The sequence below is a fragment of the Lepidochelys olivacea genome, assembly GCF_965140295.1.
Source record: "Lepidochelys olivacea isolate rLepOli2 genome assembly, chromosome: 26".
Classification (NCBI taxonomy): domain Eukaryota; kingdom Metazoa; phylum Chordata; order Testudines; family Cheloniidae; genus Lepidochelys; species Lepidochelys olivacea.
The window spans coordinates 13,794,736-13,812,824 of record NC_140436.1 but is presented as its reverse complement, the minus strand read 5'-3'; the positions used below and the strand labels follow the sequence as shown (position 1 = coordinate 13,812,824).

Below are 18,089 nucleotides of genomic sequence, written 5' to 3'. Positions count from 1 at the left end.
GGAGGGGCGATGGGGCGCGTCCGGCGAGGGCCTGTCTACGGCAGGGCCCGGGGTCCCCAGCGGCCCCCTCCCCCGGGCCCCGCCTGCCCAGGGAGCTGGGGCCAAGCCCCGCTCGGAGCCCCGCCCCCACAGGAGCCCCGCCCCTGGCGGCGCGGCCGGTTTCCTGGGAGACGCCAAGCTCCTTCGCTACGTCAGTTCCGCCCGGCCCTTCTGCTTCCGGGTTGTGGCGTTGGCGCCTTTTCCGTCCCGGCAGGCGCTGCCAGGCGCCGGCCGTGACCTCCGACCTCCGTAGCCCTGACCCCTGACCCCGTGCTCCCCTAGCGCTGGCAGCCCGGGGCCGAGGGGCCCGGCAGAGCGGGGGGGTGGCCCTGGTGTTGGCAGGTTCGTCAGCTCCCTAGAAACCTGCGTCTGCGCCCCACGTATGGGGGGGCCACGCCGGGAGCGGGGGTTGGGGAGTGGGGGGGGCACGTGTCACCCCAGGGGCCGGGGAGCAGGGGGGATGGAGCTGGGGGGGGGCATGTGTCACTGCAGGGGCTGGGGAGCAGGGGGGGTGGAGTTGGGGGGGCACATGTCACCCCAGGGGCCGGGGAGCGGGGGGGATGGAGCTGGGGGGGGGCATGTGTCACCCCAGGGGCCGGGGAGCAGGGGGGATGGAGCTGGGGGGGGCATGTGTCACTGCAGGGGCTGGGGAGCAGGGGAGATGGAGTTTGGGGGGCATGTGTCACTGCAGGGGCTGGGGAGCAGGGGGGATGGAGCTGGGGGGCGCCATGTGTCACCCCAGGGGCTGGAGAGCGGGGGGAATGCAGTTGGGGGGGCCATGTGTCACCCCAGGGGCTGGAGAGCGGGGGGGATGGAGTTGGGGGGGCACGTGTCACCCCAGGGGCCGGAGAGCAGGGGGGATGGAGCTGGGGGGGGCATGTGTCACCCCAGGGGCTGGAGAGCGGGGGGGATGGAGTTGGGGGGGCACATGTCACCCCAGGGGCCAGGGAGCAGGGGGGATGGTGCGGGGGCATGTGTCACCCCAGAGGCTGGGTTGTGAGGGGGATGGAGTTTGTGGAGGGGCATGTGTCACCCCAAGGGTTGGGGAGCAGTGGATGGTGGAGTTGCGGTGAGTATGCATCACCCCAGAAAGTGGGGGATGGTGGAGTTGGGGGGGTGCACATGTCACTCCAGGTTTGAAGAATGGGGGGTGTCAGGGGGATGCACGTCACTCCAGCGGCTGGGAAGCAGGGGATGGTGGAGTCGGGCGGTGGTGGGGGGTTGTATGTGTCATCCTAGGAGCTGTGGAGTGGGTTTTAGGGATCAGGGGCAGGGAGTGAGTGAGTGAACTGTTCATAACAGGAGCTTATCATCTTCCTAGGTGGAGAGTCGTTGGCTCCGCCGGGAGCCCCTCGATTGCCAGCCATGTTCTCTGAGCAGGCAGCTCACACAGCCCAGGGCCTGCTGGCGCCACCATCAGCGGAGGCCTCCACGTTTGCCAGAGTGCCCGTCTCCACGTACACGAACTGCTCCCAGCACTTCAGGCTGGGGGAGCGCAGCTTTAATCGCCAGTATGCCCACATCTACGCCACTCGCCTCATTCAGATGAGACCCCTGTTGCTGGAGAGAGCCCGGCAGAAATGGGGTGAGTTCATTTCCACAAACCACTTTTGTGTGGTTAACGAGGTGACGGTAACATCCTAGGTGAGGAGAAAATTCCCAGGATGGTGTCTAGCTGCCTGTCCTTAGCATATGCGCAACATGCCTCAGGTGGCACGTGGCCAGGATTCATCACTGAATTTGGTCTGCTGGTTGGATTATTAGCTTTCCCGGCTTGGGCTGAGTACTGATGGGGAGTGTGATGTGAATGTTGATCCATGCCCCTCACTGCCTGCCCTGAAACCTGCCTTTGGACAACAGCTGAAACCGACTGAGGGTGAATCCCAGTGTCATACCTCGCTTGCCAGGCGGTGGGGGAAATTGTTGTTTGGTGCGAAGCCCGTGTGCTGTCTTTCTGTTTTTTGAAAGATACAGAGAGCCGTTTCTAAGCAAAACAAAATTCCAAGCAACTGAACCATGGAAGTTTTGGCATGTCCTAGAGAACGCTTTGTCTGCCCTGAATTCCAGCCCTGCTCCTGTTAGGTTAGGGACTGACTCCAAAGGCTTAGAGTGTCTAGCACATCAGCTCGGTGGGAAAACATCTACCATTGCCAAGCAGTGACTCTGGACTGGAAAAGCTTTTTCTGGGCTCACTGAAAAGGAGGCGCGTGTTCCTGAAACAAAAGTTACATTCAGGTAGCGTTAAGAGTCTGAGATGGGCACTTGGAAATTGCTGAGATGGGCAGCCAGGAAAGATTGTTATGGAGTATGTCTCCAGCAGAGTGCGGGGCGTGTGAGCAAGAGAGGTCCTGCAGGTTTAAGTGGTTAATTTCCTTTCTCCTATGGGCTGCATTGCTGTTTACTGATGGAATTATTGTACCTGAATTAGTTTCTTTTCGAACATGTAACTGCTCTAGAGTGTTATAGTTCAGCCTCAAAGTGATATGCAATAGCATAACTGGCAGATACCCTCCTTACTGCACTGAATGATGCAAGTGCCTGCAGATGCCAGAACTCACTGGCTATAGATAAATAACTGGCCCCTTTTTGGAAGATGCTGGCCAATGTGTGACTCCCACATAACTCGGAAAACATGATAAATGGTTGTTATAGAATTTCATGCCGTCTGGAGAGGTCAGCTTCTTGGATTGCTTTTGAATTCCTTCTGTAGGGGGTTTTAAATCTTTTTTATGAGTCCTGTGCTGTGCTGCCGTACAAGCCCCCTCCCAGAGCTGTGCCTACCTTTGAGAGTGTTGCACTGTTGCCCGCTCTCCCAATGTTGTTATTGTGCGCCTTGCGGTATTTAGTGTTTTCCTTAAAGCCCCAGCTCCTGGAGGCAGGTGATTATGTGAGGATCTCAGCTTTCATTTAAAAAAAAAAAAAAAGTGGTTGCAGAGAAAAGCTTGAAACATGACTGCTAAAAGCTGCAGACAAAGGGTCAAGAAAACTGCCCAGGTTAATTGTTTTTTAAAAAGTCTCAACATGGCGCAGCAGTGACCCTGGCTGTTCGACAGCGATGGTAGCGGAGTGCATTCTCCAGTAGGTCTAACCCTGCTATCAAGGCGTTGGACTGTCAGCCCAACGAGGGGGTTGCTTCCGCTGTGGAGGGGAGTATAATCCCTCTTTCTGAGGCTGTAAGCTAGCTAAATTGAGGAGGTAAACATGCCACTGACAGCCCAGCCAGCAGGTGGCTGAAAACAATGGCCAAAACAACATGGAAAACCAAGTCTCCGTTCTCTGTGCATTCCTGAATCCTTAAAGAACTGAACGCGAAAAGTAGTCAAGTCGGATTAAAAATGAACCAGTCGAAAACGAAATACGTGAGATCAGAGGTACTGCCAAGAACGCAAATAACTCTTGGAGGAGAGCAGATCCAAGAAGTTGATAAATACACTTATTTGGGCCAGGAAGTCAACATGCGACCCAATCAGAAAGGCAAACTGTTGCACAGAAAAAAAGCTGGATGGTGCACGTTCAATGACATCAAACACATCCTCCAAGGAAAGATCAGCAAAACAACTTGTGCGAATCTTTTTAACTTGACCGTGCTTCCAGTGATGTTATATGGCAGCGAAACATGGTCGCTGACAAAGATTGAAGACATCAACTGTTACACAGAGGGCAATGGAACGAACATTTTTGGGCATTTCGCTCCGCGATCACATCCCCAACGAAATAATTAGGCAGCAGTCTGGAGTGCGAGATGTTGCTGTTGAAAGCAAGCTCAGCAAAATGCGGTGGGCAGGACATGTGGCCCAACTCAGTGATAACAGGTGGACCGCAGCTATATCCGAGTGGTATCCGCGAGAACAGAAACGGTCACGCGGTCGGCCTCCAAAGAGGTGGGATGATCTCCTAACAAGGAGATATGGACAAGCATGGCGAAGGATGGCCAGAAGCGAGAGGCGATTGGAAGACGTGTTGTGATCGGCTCAGTCTCAGCTGATGAAGGACTGACAGTCTACGCATGATTTTGAGGTGGGAGGGCTGTTTTTTTTGTTTGCTGGTTCATTTTGATTTTTGCTGTCTTGGGAATGGCAAAGCTGTATTATTTGCTTCTTGGTCGTTTAAATCCTTAACTAACCCAAGGCATCTGGCTTGTGATACTGGTAGACGGGGGAGACGATGTTTGCTAGATTTTAAAGGTCACATTCAGAAGACAAAGGAATAGCTGGGGAATTCATACAAAGTGCTTCAGTGTCTTGTACCGGTGTTGAAATTGCTGGCTCTGGGGTATGATGATGGAGTGGAGTGTTTTATTGCTAGGTTGCTGATGGTCTGAGTCCAGCCCAGGCAGGAGCTGTTTCTATCTGGTAGCTTTTCATTGACCTGAGTTAAGTGAATTGATTATCTCAGGATGCTCACTTGTGGGCAAGTGTCTCTACCAGAGCCCCCCACAGTGATCACTCATGGAGGCCCCTGGTTGGCAGACTTGGCAGAGAGGTCGAGGGTTGAGGATGAAGTCTCCTGTTATCCCCAGTGGCCTGTGACGGGACACTAGATGGGGAGGGCTCTGAGTTACTACAGAAAATTCTTCCCCAGGTGTCTGGCTGGTGGGTCTTGCCCACATGCTCAGGGTCGAACTGGTCGCCAGATTTGGGGTTGGGAAGGAATTTTCCCCCAGGTCAGATTGTCAGAGACTGGTGGGGAGTTGACTTCCTCTGCAGCATGCGGTACAGGTCACTTGCAGGTTTAAACTAGTGGAAATGGTGGATTCTCTGTAACTTGAAATCATGATTTGAGGATGTCAGTAACTCAGCCAGAGGTTAGGGGGGCTTTTTCAAGAGTAGGTGAGTGAGGTTCTGTGGCCTGCGATGTCAGACTAGATGATCATGATGGTCCTTTCTGACATTAAAGTCTATGAATCTATGGACCTCGGTGAAGTGGTGGGTCCCTCTAGGTGTGCTGGTCAGGGCCAGTTTGGGGCGGGAAGCCTCTCCTGGGCTGCCTGTCCAGCCCCTGGCACTAGCATTGCATTCAAACTCTCACATAAACAGCAGAAGTGGCATCCCCATGGTCTAGCCTGATGTCCCAGCAAAGTGCAAACTAACACTGGGGAGCAGTGTCCTTCCACCCCTGTTAGTTAGAATTCCTGCTGGCCCTAAGGCTGTGGCTAGGCTGCCCCAAGTCCCTCCCATACAAGAACAGCTGTCCTGGCATAAGCACCTGTACGCCAGTGTAACTGCATCCATGTACCAGTGTAGCTAACCCCGGGAGAGTGAAAGTGCTGCCATGTTGGTGTGTAGGCAGGATTCGAGAGAGACTAACAAAAGCAAAGCAAAGCTGCAGGCAGTCTCTCAAAACCACTTCCCCTCTCAACTAATCAGTTTCCACTGGGTTGATGTGTCCAGGCTCATAAGTGTTCTCATTTTGCAGTTGTCTGAACCTTCCTGTGACAGGCCCAGCCTTCATTCTAATGTGAAATGGGCTGAGAGAACCTTCCTAGAAGGAAAAGGACAAAGGCAGCCTCCTCCCCAGGCTTTCTTCACTCATCAGGCACAACCTCCTTCTCCCTACACACACGCACCCTTTGGTGGGTTCCTTTTGAAAACAAAAGGGTTAATGCCAAGAGTGGGGGAATTCCTGTGGGAGGCAAGGGAGGCAGCAGCAGCCAGCCAGGATTAATATCCAGTAGCACCTAGGCCAGTCTTAGACCACGTGCATGGCACTGAATAAACACAGTCTAAGACCAGATACAGCAGGTGATACAGTCAGACTGGGGAGTACAAGAAAACATGGAGACAATCCAGTATAGAAGTAGATTTAGGGGTTTCTCTCCCAGGGTTCCTCTACACTTGGGAATGTACTGAAGTAGCTAATCAGGAATAATTATTCTGGAATGACTCCCCATGTGGGCCCACTTATTCCAGAATGCGAGTGTCTTCCTTCAGTTTATCTTCCAGAATGGATTCTGTTTTGGAAGGGGGTGAAGTTAAATGGGGGAAAAGGCTCTTGTGTTCTGGATTTTGTGCCCCCACCCCCCCACATGGGGAGTTATTCTGGAATAACTCTTTTGTGTAAACAAGCCCATCCTTCATCTCCATATTAGCCAACCTCAGCCTCAATCAGCTCATGAAGCCCTGACATCTCCCAGCCTGAGAGTCTGGGTGCAGCTAGACTAATGTTTAGCTAGACTAATGTTTCTCTAGTGCCTTGGGTCTGAGACTCTCGCAGTGTGTTGCAAACATGCTCCCCTACAGATGTCCTTGAACCCTTCCCTGACTTCCTTGGGGAAGAACAGAAGCCCAATGCCAAGGGAAATGACCCAGAATCAGCCTCAGAGTCTAGATTAGCTGAGCCTCTAGTGGAATTTATTTCAACATTTGTCTTGGAGCCTGAGGAATTGCTTCTTTTTTTTTTTTTTTTTTAACTATCCTGTTTAGGCTGCGCAGGAACGAATGGAATTTAAGTGCAGTCAATAGAGCTGAGCCCTGCTCTCGGGGAACAGCCAGAACTGTTGTGGCTGATCAGAGCTCTGCAGCCCAGGGAGGGCAAGGCCCCACGGGAAGGACTGACCATCCTTGTCCTGCTTCCTGAAATGGTCTTGTAAATCTCTGGCTTGAACGCTTTGCACGAGATTGTGTGTGTGTGTGTGTTTGTGTGCGCGATGGTGTGAACTCAGGTAATATCACTGAGGATCTCTAGAGCTGCCATGCTGAGCCCTGAGCGGTGTGGGAGGAGGAGAGCCAGAGCTCAGCAGCGGTGCAAAACCCAGACCGGGGAACTTTGAATGGGAGCATTAAGGTGGCCGTCGGAAGATGTGTTGTAGCCCAGCCAGGAGTTCTGGGCTAGATGGAGGAATCGCTAGGTGAGGTTCTCTGGCCTGGGCAATGCAGGAGGCCAGTCTAGATGATCGGAATGGTCTCTTCTGGCCTTGAAACCTATGAATGTGTCCTGATTGATGAGAGTTCTCCCTTTCCCCGGTGGGCCAGGGGGTGCTGGGTTTCCAGGCCGACTGTGGTGTCGATCTACCAGGTGAAGCAGAGTTCTGGTTACTTGCACTGAAATAAGAAAACAAAGGTCATTTGGGGGGCTAGTGAGGCCAGTGGCCCTCTAGCTATGATTCCTGACCTTCCCAGTGTCACCTCTGCTGGTCAAACAGCCCAGTATGTCGGTGAGCCAAGTGGAAAGAGAGCAGGCAGTCTGATTTGTGAGCCCCTGGGATGGGCTCGGCTCTCAATGTAAATAACACTTGGAAGGGAAATGTTAGGCGGGGAATCAGTTCCTCCTTTACTTACCTGCTGAGAGCACAATCCAGATGTCAGTGGCATCGGCGGTACCGACAGCCGCGTCTCCCTGGACGGCTGTGGTTAGTGATCTCGTTGAGCGTTGTGAGGGAAGTGGAGAGTCCTGAACTCAGGTCTTGTGTTACGAATTATACCTATGCTAACTTTTCCTTAACACTTGGCTGTCAAGTGGAAGGGGACCAGAATTCCCAGGGTCTTGTGTTGAATCCCCAGACTGAAGTCATAAGAACGGCTGTACTGGGTCAGACCAAAGGTCCATCTAGCCCAGTATCCTGTCTTCCGACAGCGGCTAGTGCCAGGTGCTTCAGAGGGAATGAACAGAACAGGGCAATTTATCGAGTGATCTGACCCCTGTCTTCCAGTCCCAGCTTCTGGCAGTCAGAGGTTTAGGGACACTGGGAGCCTGGGGTTGCCTCCCTGACCATCTTGGCTAATACCCATTGGTGGATCTGTCCTCCAGGAACGTGTCTAATTCTCTTCTAAACCCAGTTATACTTTTGGCCTTCAAAACATCCCCCAGCCATGAGCTCCACAGGTTGCCTGTGTGTTGTGTGAAGCAGTACTTCCTTCTCTCTGGCCAGCGGCCCGTCTCGTGGGATGGTCACCAATCCCGACCGCTCACCTTTAATAACGGGCATGTGCCACTGCTGGCCGAATCCAGCTGCCAGCACCAGGCTCTGTCTTCCCATGAGTGTGGGCTGGAGAATTCAGCGCCCGCTGCTCTGGCATCAGTGCAGTTTCCTTGGTCGCACAAGAGGGCGTCATCCCCCTTTTTGTTTCAGGTTTCGGAGTAGCAGCCGTGTTCGTCTGTATTCGCAAAAAGAAAAGGAGGACTTGTGGCACCTTAGAGACTAACCAGTTTATTTGAGCGTGAGCTTTCGTGAGCTACAGCTCACTTCATCGGACGTTTCAGCGCAGAGCCAGAGAATTCGTATGTTAAAGGCCAGGACCCACTGTGATCATCTAGTCTGGCCTCCCCCCAAGGCAGGAGTATATCCCCTGGTGATTCCAGCACCCAGCCCAGGAACTGGAGGTCCAGCTAGAGCGTATTATTGGAGGGATTTAATGACTCCAAGGGCTGAGTATTCCCACAGCCCAAGGGACGGCATTCCAGTGGGTAATCGCCGTCCCCTGAAAACACGCAGCAGTGTAGGGTTTGATTGCACCCACAGCTGGGAGCACATGGCTCGGCCTTGGGAGCTCTGTTTCCTGTTGTGCATTAGGAGAACAGGCTCCTTCTGCCCCTTGCCCCAAGGGGCACAGATTGGAGGTGACCTCAGGGTAACTGCCGCAGATAGAAAGGACCTCCTGGGACATCCCAGCTCCCGAGGGCCCCGTGGAAGCCTTAGCTGAGACACAACCTTAACCTTGCTGGTTTCTCAGAACTAGAGATGTGGGTTCTGTGTCACGGGGGCTGGGCGTCCTGCCTGTTGGACTGACATCCTGGAGTGAGCCGCAGGGACCCATGAGCTTGGGCTCTGTCTCACCAGATGATGTGTTGATCCTCTTGGTGATGGCGCAGAGGCACGAGCCGAAGCCAAGACAGCGACTCTGGGCACTGGCGGAGGGGTTCCTTTCCCAGACACAGAAGAGACCGTTCTTGCTCCCTCAAATCCACTATCCCATGCAGGTTTGCTGTCTACAGTGCATTTAGGTGCTTGGCTGGTCTAGGCCTCTGTGGCAGCTTCCCTGGGGGGTCTTGCCCCATAGAACAGAGCTTGCCCTTAGAATCCTGGCACTCGCCAGTTACCAATCCTACCCTCTTTCTCCCGGTCCCATGCCCTTTCACATGCCCACCCCCATTTTTCTCCCTTGGAGTTTATGCCCTTCAGATGTTTCTCGACCGTCCCTTTAGGTGTCCCATAGCCGTGTTGTGTGACTCCCCTCCAGGGTGGCTGTGAGTCCAGCCTGTCCCTCAGGTAGTCGAATGTCCAGAGAGGCTGAGTTGTGCTTTTCTCTGCAGGCAGCAGCATAGCCGTGAAGAAGCTGTGTGAGCTGCAGACCGCAGAGAAGTGCTGCATAGTGGGAACCCTCTTCAAGTCCATGCAGCTGCAGCCCTCTATCCTCCGGGAGATCAGCGAGGAGGTAATGACGGTGGGAGGGGCTCAGAGCCTCGCTGATGCTCGACATAGTCAAGCGAATCATGTCTCGAAGCATGAGCAGTCAGGCTGGGTGACCCCTTTCATCTTCTGCCTGCTCTCAATGCAGGGGCCCACCCTGGGGCAGACCACAATGAACTCTGAGCTGTCCCTGACAGGAATGTGTCCTATTTTCACTCTTAAAAATCCCCTTTTTCTCTCTGAATGCTTAGTCCCTGCTTTGTCACCCCAGCAGCCTCCATCACACTGGCTGAATTCCTCTCTGTGCTCCGAGTCTGGGGGGTGTGAAGGCACTTTGTGGTGCGTCCTGTCCCGGAGAGTCAGTTTCCCCAGCTGTACATTTGGCTTGAGGAGGAGAGAGACCCATTCAAACAGGCACGTGCGGCTGTCCAAGCACAAACCCTGCTGGAGGGATGTGGGCAGGGAAAGCTCCTGGAACTGCTTACACCTCTGTTTTTTTAAATGACGCCATCCCTTTGCAAAAGCTTCCTAGCATTGCTGTGACTACAGGGGTTGCTGCATCTCTGCCCCCTTAGTAGTGTCTCTCTGTGCGCTGCTCCTTGGGCCTTTACTTCTCCTGCAGTGGAATCTTGCCTTTCTCCCATGCTTGGCCTTGGCCCTGGGCTCCAGCGCCTGGAAACCAACCTGTGACCCAGCGAGTCCAACTGAGTTTGGCACCTGCAGTTTGTCCCTTTGGGAGGCTTGTGGGCAGCGGCGTTCAAGCAAGCCTCCCTAAATGAAGAGTGTTTTGTTTTGACCATAGGCACAAAGCAGTGCAGAGAAAAGGGTTTTAAAACGACAAAAGATCTGTTTATCCATTTATCTGGCATGAAGTCCTAGGCAAGCCTGTCTGACTCCAGACTGCTGCCCCTGGCTGTCAGCCTGTACCCCTTAACTCTCTGTCAGCTTCTGGGAGCATGCCCTTCTAACTCTGGTTGGGAACGATCTTTGTTCTCCTGTGTTGACAAGCTTGGACTCCACTCCTAACCCATTCCTCCCTTGACAAATTACTCTGACTTGCTCAGCAGTGGGCCGGAGGTAGAAACACCCAAAATGACTAATCCTGGCTGTCCCCTAGGCTGTCCCTCAGCCACCTGCCTACAAACAGCCTCTTTGGCAAATTAACCCCGTGTATTTATACAGTCAGTCCCCTTGGCAACCATCAGACCGAAATAAAGAGCAGATAGTTTTCGTAAATAAGGCCGAGATTTTGACACAGAAATTTTTAGTAAATTTCACAGCACTGGTGCCAGAAAAAACAGTAAGTCCCGGAAAGGAGGAGGGTGGGTGGAAAGCAAGCCCATCTTGCACTCGCCCAGCTCTGGGCTTTGCAACCTGGCCCCTGGGCTTCCAGCGCTGCTCAGGCTTGGCATGTCCGTCCCTCCGTAGACGGAGATAGAGAGGCAGACGTGCCAAATTCGACTGGCGTTCTGTGGGGCGGGCGGGTGGACGCACTGGACCTGGGTGGCACTGAACTCCATGCCCAGAGCAGGGAACCAGGCACGGCCCCAAAGGACGGGATCTGTTGCTGCAAGGCAGGTGTGGGGTGGGCTCGTCACAGACTTGGTTCACATTCACCATGGCTGTGGACACCATGACCACTGTGCCCGAATCGTAGCCTTATTCATAGACAGCCCCAAGCAGCCCCAAATCCCTTACACTCCTGTCCAAATTACTTGGCTTGAGGCTCAGCCACTGCGAAGAGGAAGATCTTTGCTAAGGAATAAAGCTTGCATCCTTTCTGCCAACTCCAGGCAAACAGAGCTGTGCTCTCCCCCGTGTAATGATTGCAAACACGTATCCCGAGGCTGTCCAGCGGAAGGCTTTCTGGCAGAAGGTACCACCGGGATGAGTAACGTTCTCCTTAGCTAGGTCTCCAAGTTATTGTTTGCATGTCCTCTGCACCAGAAGGAACTGGGAGGAGAAAATGTGTCAATGATCATTTGCACCTGGGTAGCAAAGTCTCTTTTGCCAAGACCCTGGAAAGTTCCTGCAGCTCCAGCAAAGCAGGGACAGGGGGTCGGTACCAAAGCTCTGCCTTCCGAGAAGAGCATGGCTTTAAAAAAACAGGCCACTGCGCTTGAGTTGCTGGGGCCCAGGCTCCGTGTGCGGGAGGCTCCATTCGCTCCTGGACCCCCGGTCAAGCGTCTGCTCCGCTTGATGGCGGGGGAGCCTTTGGGGCCGTTCATGCTATGGTACTAGAACGTGCCGGTGGCCTGGCCTGTCTCCACAGCACAACCTGCTGCCGCAGCCTTCCCGCACCAAATACATCCACCAGTCGGACGAGTTGATCCTGGAGGATGAGCTGCAGCGGATCAAGCTGGAGGGAGCTGTCGACATTCAGAAGCTGGTGACAGGTATGGAGCGACGGAGCTGCCGCGGTCCCATGCAGCCAGCCGGGCTGGGGTGCCAATGCACTGGGACCAAGCTGCTCCTGGGCTAGGCTGTCGGCCCTTCCCTCCTCCACAATGGGCATAGACTAGACGGGTGTGTGCCGAGTACTAAACGCCCTGGCAACATCAGCAGAGCTCCCAGTCCGTGGCTGGCAGCCTCCCATTCAGGGGGGTGGGAGGAGTGGAGCGGGGGTGGCTCACTTGGATCCAGGACGGGCTCTTCTCCCTTCCTGGCACCCTGAGTGATGAGAGCAGAGCCCTGGGTGCGGCGCAGCGGGCGCTGTGCGTGGCCCTGGCTTCCTGCGGGCCGGTGCGCAGTCTGGGATGGACCTGCCTAACGTTGTTTCTCCCTCGTGCTGCTGCTCAGGGACCATCCTCGCCATCTACGGCTCGGAGAGGGAGGACGGCAAGTTCGTGGTGGAAGATCACTGCTTTGCCGACCTGCCCCGGCAGCTGCCCCGGAGAGGGCCCAGCACCGACAGGTGAGGCAGCCTCCCTCGAGGCACCCTGCCAGGAGGGTGGACATGGGGCAGTACCAGCCATGGGAGGCGTGTCTGGCCTGACTCCCTTCCCTGTACTGCAGGGATGGCAGTAGGTACCAGGCCTCTAGGCCAGGGGCTGGTGAAGCAGCTGAGGGTGCCCATTGCCCAGGGCTTTGCAGAGGCTTTTCCATCCCACCCCTCTGCGCCCGGCCTGCTGCGCCTGTTCCCTGTGTCGGGAGGGGAAGGCCCAGGCAGGGGTGGGCAACGTGGCCTGAAGTCCATTGCTGCCCCGTCTCCCAGTGCGCAGTGGTGCTTCCCCCTCCCTGGTCTCAAGGCCAGTGAACGGCTGATGGAGCTGGGGCTCCAGTCCCCTCCCCAGGTGCCCGCTGCTGATGCCAGCCCTGCCATCACCTGCTGCCACATGACGGGACGGTCCCAGACACCCTGCAAGGGTCGGCACCGCCAGCATTCAAACCCTGCAGCCTTCCAGCTGTTAGCCCTTTGCTGGGTCCGCTTGGCCTGAAATTGGCCTTCAGCTCTGCAGCTTCGTCTCCCTTGTGTGCTCTCCCGCTTGGTAACGATGGCCTGACTACCATGGCGAGGCACCGCACGTGCCTTGGTAACCCGCCCACTGCCCATGTGTGTCGGACGGCAGGGCACCCACCTGTTGCTTTGGGCCACAGGTTTGTCTTGCTGGTGTCTGGCCTGGGCCTCGGTGGCGGGAGCGGCGAGAGTTTCCTGGCCATGCAGCTGCTGGTGGACGTGGTGACGGGGCAGCTGGGGGCTGAAGGCGAGCAGGGCTGTGCGGCGCAGATCTCCCGGGTCATTCTGGCGGGCAACCTGCTCAGCCAGAACACGCAGAACAAAGACACCATCAACAAGGTGAGGGCCCCCGGGGCGCCCCGTCGGCCTGCTGGCACCAACTGGCAGCCCCGGCACAGGCCACGGAGACTCGCCCCCCAGTGCATTGGTTGTGTGGGTAAATGGAGGGGTCTCAGTCCGGAGCTTTTCCCCAGTACTGAATGCATTTGCTTGGGGTCTGTCTGCTCAGAGTGATACTTGCATGGGCAGGGGAAGCGGGCGCCAGGCTGGGCACAGGCCGCCATGCTGGATCTCTGGAATGTGCCAAGGTTCTGGGCGAACTAGCAGAGGGACTCGCTGGAGATGCCCCTGTGGGATCTGGGTGCTGGGAGAGGCTGGCAGGGCCATGCCCTTGACTTGGGGCAGAGGAATTAGCTAGGGAGCTGCCTGGGCTGACAAGGGACTCCGAGAGGTGGTGCCACGTGGCCGGCCCCAGGAAGCTGTGCGTGCCAGGCACCGCTAGTCATTGCCAGCTGCCTCTCCCCCCTGTGGTACCAGCGAGCAAACAGCCCCCGAGGGTGGGTTAGAAACAGGCTAGCGAAGGGAGGGGCCACCCATGGGGAGCTGTGCTGGGATCTGCGTGATCTCCTCTGACCGGTAAGGATGTGGGGGGAAGGGGGAACTTCCAGGGGGTCAGCGCCCGAGAGCCCGGCCCCAGCCGGCAGAGGGCACTGCTGGGTGGAGGAGCCAGTGCTGACAGATGGCCTGCAGCGGGGAGGGGTCTGAACAGCCGTACAGTGGGAGAGTGCTGCCCACCCCCCTTGGGCAGCCAGGGGCTCCTGGGGGACGGAGCATTGCCAGACCGCAGCCACCCTCTGGGCCTGCAGTGGGAATCCTACCAGGGCGAGGGGGAGCTGACACAATGCCTGGCTCTACTTCCTCACCCATGTAGCTGCCGCATGGGCTGGGGCTCCCTCAATTGCAGCTGCCCAGCCTGTCCTGGCACATGCCCACCTGGGGCATGGCTGGGAGGACTCCTGCTTCCCACGGGTGGCTCAGCAGGTACCATGCTGGCTGCGGAGGCTGCTCCTCTGACGCTTCTCCCCCTTGTTCTTGCAGGCAAAGTACCTGACCAAGAAGACCCAAGCTGCCAGCGTGGAGGCGGTGAAGATGCTGGACGAGATCCTGCTGCAGCTCAGTGTGAGGGGGCCAGAGCCGGGGAACGCTGCTCCTGGAGGGTGGGGGCAGTCAGCAGGTTTGCGTTGGAGCCCAGCTCTGATTGCCCCCTCTTTGCTTGCAGACCTCAGTGCCAGTGGACGTGATGCCCGGCGAGTTTGACCCCACAAACTACACGCTGCCCCAGCAGCCACTGCATCACTGTATGTTCCCCCTGGCGGGCGCCTACTCCACACTGCAGCTGGTCACCAACCCCTACCAGGCCGACATCGACGGGGTCCGGTAAAGCCCTTTCCTCAGCACCAGGCGGCGGCATGGCAAACACAGGCAGTGCTTTGTGCCCCCGCTGCTGGGCAGGGAAAACCCCGCCCCTCCACCTGCTGGGCAGCACGGGGCAGGAGCTGGCAATGGCTTAGCAAAAGGTCTGGGTGTGGTGGGTAGCGGTGTGGGGCTCTGAGCTGGCACGCTTAGGGCTGGGCGGTGGGGCTGGCACTGGGAACAACAAGCAGTCCAACTCCCGTTGCTCTCCAGGTTCCTGGGCACGTCTGGCCAGAACATCAACGACATCTTCAAGTACAGCAGCATGGAGGACCATCTGGAGATCCTGGAGTGGACACTGCATGTCGGGCACCTCAGCCCCACGGCCCCAGACACCCTTGGTAAGGGGCTGGGCAGGGACCCCCGCAGTGGGCCTGGGTGGGCAGGAGGCATGTGAGCCGTGATGGCGCTGAGGGGAGTGGGTTTGGAGACGGCACTCACGCCCAGGCTGGGAAGAGGTGGCCAAGAGCTGCCATGCAGCAGGGCCAGGTGTCCCGGTAGGGCGCTTGTGGGCCTGGACTCTGAGCATCAGGTCCCAGCCCTGCTGGCTCTGAGAACAGCAGCAGAACAAACCCCCGACTCTGGAGGGTGTGGAGGGGTCTGGCCCAGGGGCTCCCCGGGGCAGCATGACATCCTGTTTCTCTGCATCGCCCCTAGAGCTGGGAGTGCCCAGCAGGGATGGGGCTTTGAGTTGGCAAGAGGCACTAGTTGGCATTGGTGGGCAGGTGGCCGTCCTGCCGTTCGGTAGGGTGCTCCTGCGGATGGAGGAGTTCCTGATTTCTAGCTACACCCTCCATCGCCTTCCAGGCTGCTACCCTTTCTACAAGACCGACCCCTTCATCTTCACCGACTGCCCTCACGTCTACTTCTGCGGGAACGCACCACGCTTCCGATCCAAGGAGCTCAAAGGTGAGGGGCCCACAGGCCTGCTGACTGGGCCCTGGGCTTGCCCCTGGAGTGGGCTGCTCCGTGTGCCTCGCCACGACAGTGCTGGGCGGGAAAGGAGGCCCCAGCAGCCGGTTCCTCAGTGTCCTCGGAGATTGTGGGGTCCTGCCGCTCTGGTATTGAGATGGTTACCATGCGTGTCACTGCTGGACGGATGTGCACCAGGGCATGCTGGCAAGACCCAGCCAGCTGTCCCAGCATGCCTCAGCAGGGTCCGCACCCAGGCAGTGCATGCAGGAGGAGGCTGGGCTGGGCACGCGCCAGGAGCCGGGCCGCTGCGCTGGTCACGAACAGCATGAACCACAGGTGGAGGTGACCCCGTGGCTACGCAGTTTCCAGGACGGCTGCTGAGCTTGCACCAGCCCCCGCAGGGTGGGCGAGGGCGAGCTCCTGGCCTAGCAGTAGGGTCCGGGTGCATGAGCGACGCAGCGAGGGGGAAACTTGGCGGCTCCGTGCCAGGGGTTGAGCCGGGAGCCCAGCCCAGGCGACCCCCCGGCGCTGGTATCTAGGTGCGGGAGCGGCTCAGCCCCCCCTCTATTTGCCTCTCAGGGGTGGATGGGCAGCAGGTGCTGCTGGTGACCATTCCCGACTTCAGCGCCACCCAGACGGCCTGCCTCATCAACCTGCGCAACCTGACCTGCCAGCCAGTCAGCTTCTCCGGCTTCAGCGCCGACGAGGACGAGGGCGAGATGGAGATCAGCCACTGAGCCGGGGCGGGGCAGAGCTGCCCGCTGGGGGGCCGGGGGAGGCGCAAATGGACCCCAATAAAAATACCTCCCTCTGCCTGCGGTGTTCTGGTGCTGGGGTGGCCAAGGGGGCATCTCTGAGCGCCCTGCCTCTGCAGACTGCCCAGTTCTGGGGGCCTGTATGCACCCCCCGCTCCAGCTCGCCCTTGAATCTGCAGGGATGGAGGTACCGGCGCGGGCCCTGCTACATCCACCCAAGGGTGCTCCGCTGCTGCCCGCCAGCTCTGGGCTGGCAAGGGGTGGTGGAGTCCCTCCCGGGGAAGCCGTGGCTGGGCCTGGCCTGGCTGAGTGACCAGCCGCCCCTCTCAGTGGGGCCCTGGCTGGTCTACACCCCAGAGCATGGGCACTAGCCCTTTGGCTAAGGGCGAGGGCATGAGCCTGCCACGGTGGGGGGAGCTGGGGCTGCTGCCCATGCACTGGGGCTGCCGGGGCCTGGCTGTTCCAGCTTCACCACCCTGGGACACAGGCATGAGTCCGGGTCCCTGGCAGGGGGGGTCTGTTGTGCCCCACCACCAGCAGGCCTGGGGCAGGTGAGGTGGCTGCAGCCTCACCGACGGGGCTCTTGCTGCTGGCACACGCGGCTCTCTCCCTGGGGCTCAGCCAAGCCATCCTCCCCCTTCGCCCCAAGCCACCCCCTGCAAGGCAAGAGAAGACAAAGCTGGCACCTTTACCAACGTAGCTGGATTTATTCGTGTAACAGGAACCGCGTGGAGGAACCCAGCTGCCCGTGGGGCTGTATTGCCCCTGCCTCCTGGGCCCTGCCCTGGAGAGGGCCCCAGCTCCCCCTGCTGGGCGGTGCAGAGGTACAGGGTGGGTCCCACACCAACCCTCCCTGAGCTTGGCCAGCTGCTGGGGCTACCCGGTCTCAAGGGGATCCCGTCGTTTCCTGCCCAGGAGGGTCAAGCATCCCCATGCCCAGCCCCTTGCGGGCAGCTACATATCCCTGGACTCCTAGAAAGCAGCATGGTGAGCCTGGCATGGAAGCAGGAGGCCGGTGGGGGTGAGTGCTGGGGCGACAGCAGGCTGCCCGGAGCCGCGGGTCTCTAGAAGCCGATGACGGTGCCTGCGGCCGTGGAAAGGACGGCTGGCCGCGGGCAGAGAGCTGGCCGCTGGGCGCTAGCATCTGGGTTGGGCCTTAGGCAGCAGCGAGCGGAGCGCCTCCTAATCGCCAAAGTTCACGGTGTAGGTCTCCGCCGTGGTCAGGGGCTGCAGGGTCCCTGTGCCCACCTCCCAGGCCCCCGTCTCCATCTCCATCTCCGTCACCGTCTCCAGCTCGGTATAGGTCTCGGTCTCCCAGGTGGCAGCGGTGGGCGGCGGCTGGCTCCAGGGGGCGAAGGTGGTGCTGCTGAAGGCGAAGGGGAGGGAGGTGGGGGGGGCCGTGGGGGGGGGCCCGCCGGGGGGGGCGGTGGTGGCGTTCAGCATCCGCCGGCGCATCTGTTGGCGGAGCCGCATCCGCTGGCGCATCCGCTGGCGGAGCCGCAGGCGCTCGCGGGGCGTCATGGGCCGCCCGGGCGGGATGCGCCGGATGGGCCGGTTCCCGTTCATGGCCATGATCTCCCGGATGCGCTTCCAGTTGGAGCGCGAGAGGACGAAGTTGCACTGCGTGGCGCCGATGTCGTACAGGACGTTGCAGGTTTTGACGCTGGGGTTGTAGCCCTCGGCCCTGGCCACCACGCGGTACTCGCCCGGGTTCAGGATGCGCCAGTAATCCCCGCCGCTGGCTGCGAGGGCATGAGGGGAGGGGGTGAGCGGAGCGCGTGGGGCAGGGGTTTGCCCAGCACCTCGCAGGGTTGTCAGCGCCCTT

The 18,089-nt window shown here is 58.2% G+C and overlaps 2 protein-coding genes and 1 long non-coding RNA gene across 4 annotated transcripts in view; 1 reads left to right on the top strand and 2 right to left on the bottom strand.

Moving 5' to 3' along the window:
• The first annotated feature begins 195 nt into the window (after nucleotides 1-195).
• POLD2 (DNA polymerase delta 2, accessory subunit) lies at nucleotides 196-16,322 on the top strand. Its single transcript, XM_084615104.1, has 11 exons — nucleotides 196-381; nucleotides 1,361-1,624; nucleotides 9,289-9,410; nucleotides 11,658-11,781; nucleotides 12,185-12,299; nucleotides 12,983-13,181; nucleotides 14,220-14,300; nucleotides 14,401-14,558; nucleotides 14,808-14,935; nucleotides 15,402-15,503; nucleotides 16,089-16,322. Exons 2-11 carry the CDS (start codon nucleotides 1,405-1,407, stop codon nucleotides 16,244-16,246), a joined length of 1,407 nt encoding a protein of 468 aa, XP_084471230.1. The 5' UTR covers nucleotides 196-381; nucleotides 1,361-1,404; the 3' UTR covers nucleotides 16,247-16,322.
• Nucleotides 6,050-13,102, bottom strand: LOC311513348. Its single transcript, XR_014709708.1, has 3 exons — nucleotides 12,964-13,102; nucleotides 7,948-8,132; nucleotides 6,050-7,079 (listed from the first exon to the last, which is right to left on the bottom strand). It is a non-coding gene; the product is annotated as an uncharacterized lncRNA (long non-coding RNA).
• A 629-nt stretch (nucleotides 16,323-16,951) lies between the features above and the next one.
• AEBP1 (AE binding protein 1) overlaps nucleotides 16,952-18,089 on the bottom strand; it is a 41,190-nt gene continuing 40,052 nt past the window's right edge. For both annotated transcript variants that reach the window (XM_084615404.1, XM_084615403.1), the window contains one exon: nucleotides 16,952-18,006. In XM_084615404.1, coding sequence (XP_084471530.1) covers nucleotides 17,447-18,006 — 560 coding nt within the window. In that variant the 3' untranslated portion in view covers nucleotides 16,952-17,446. The remainder of the gene's footprint in view (nucleotides 18,007-18,089) is intronic.

What these genes read in the sequence shown, in the direction of transcription:
- POLD2 (XM_084615104.1), top strand. Translation starts at nt 1,405, where the DNA reads ATGTTCTCTGAGCAGGCAGCTCACACAGCCCAGGGCCTGCTGGCGCCA. An exon ending in ACAAAGACACCATCAACAAG is followed by an intron (nt 13,182 to 14,219) that starts GTGAGGGCCCCC and finishes TTGTTCTTGCAG; the next exon opens with GCAAAGTACCTGACCAAGAA. An exon ending in AGATCCTGCTGCAGCTCAGT is followed by an intron (nt 14,301 to 14,400) that starts GTGAGGGGGCCA and finishes CTTTGCTTGCAG; the next exon opens with ACCTCAGTGCCAGTGGACGT.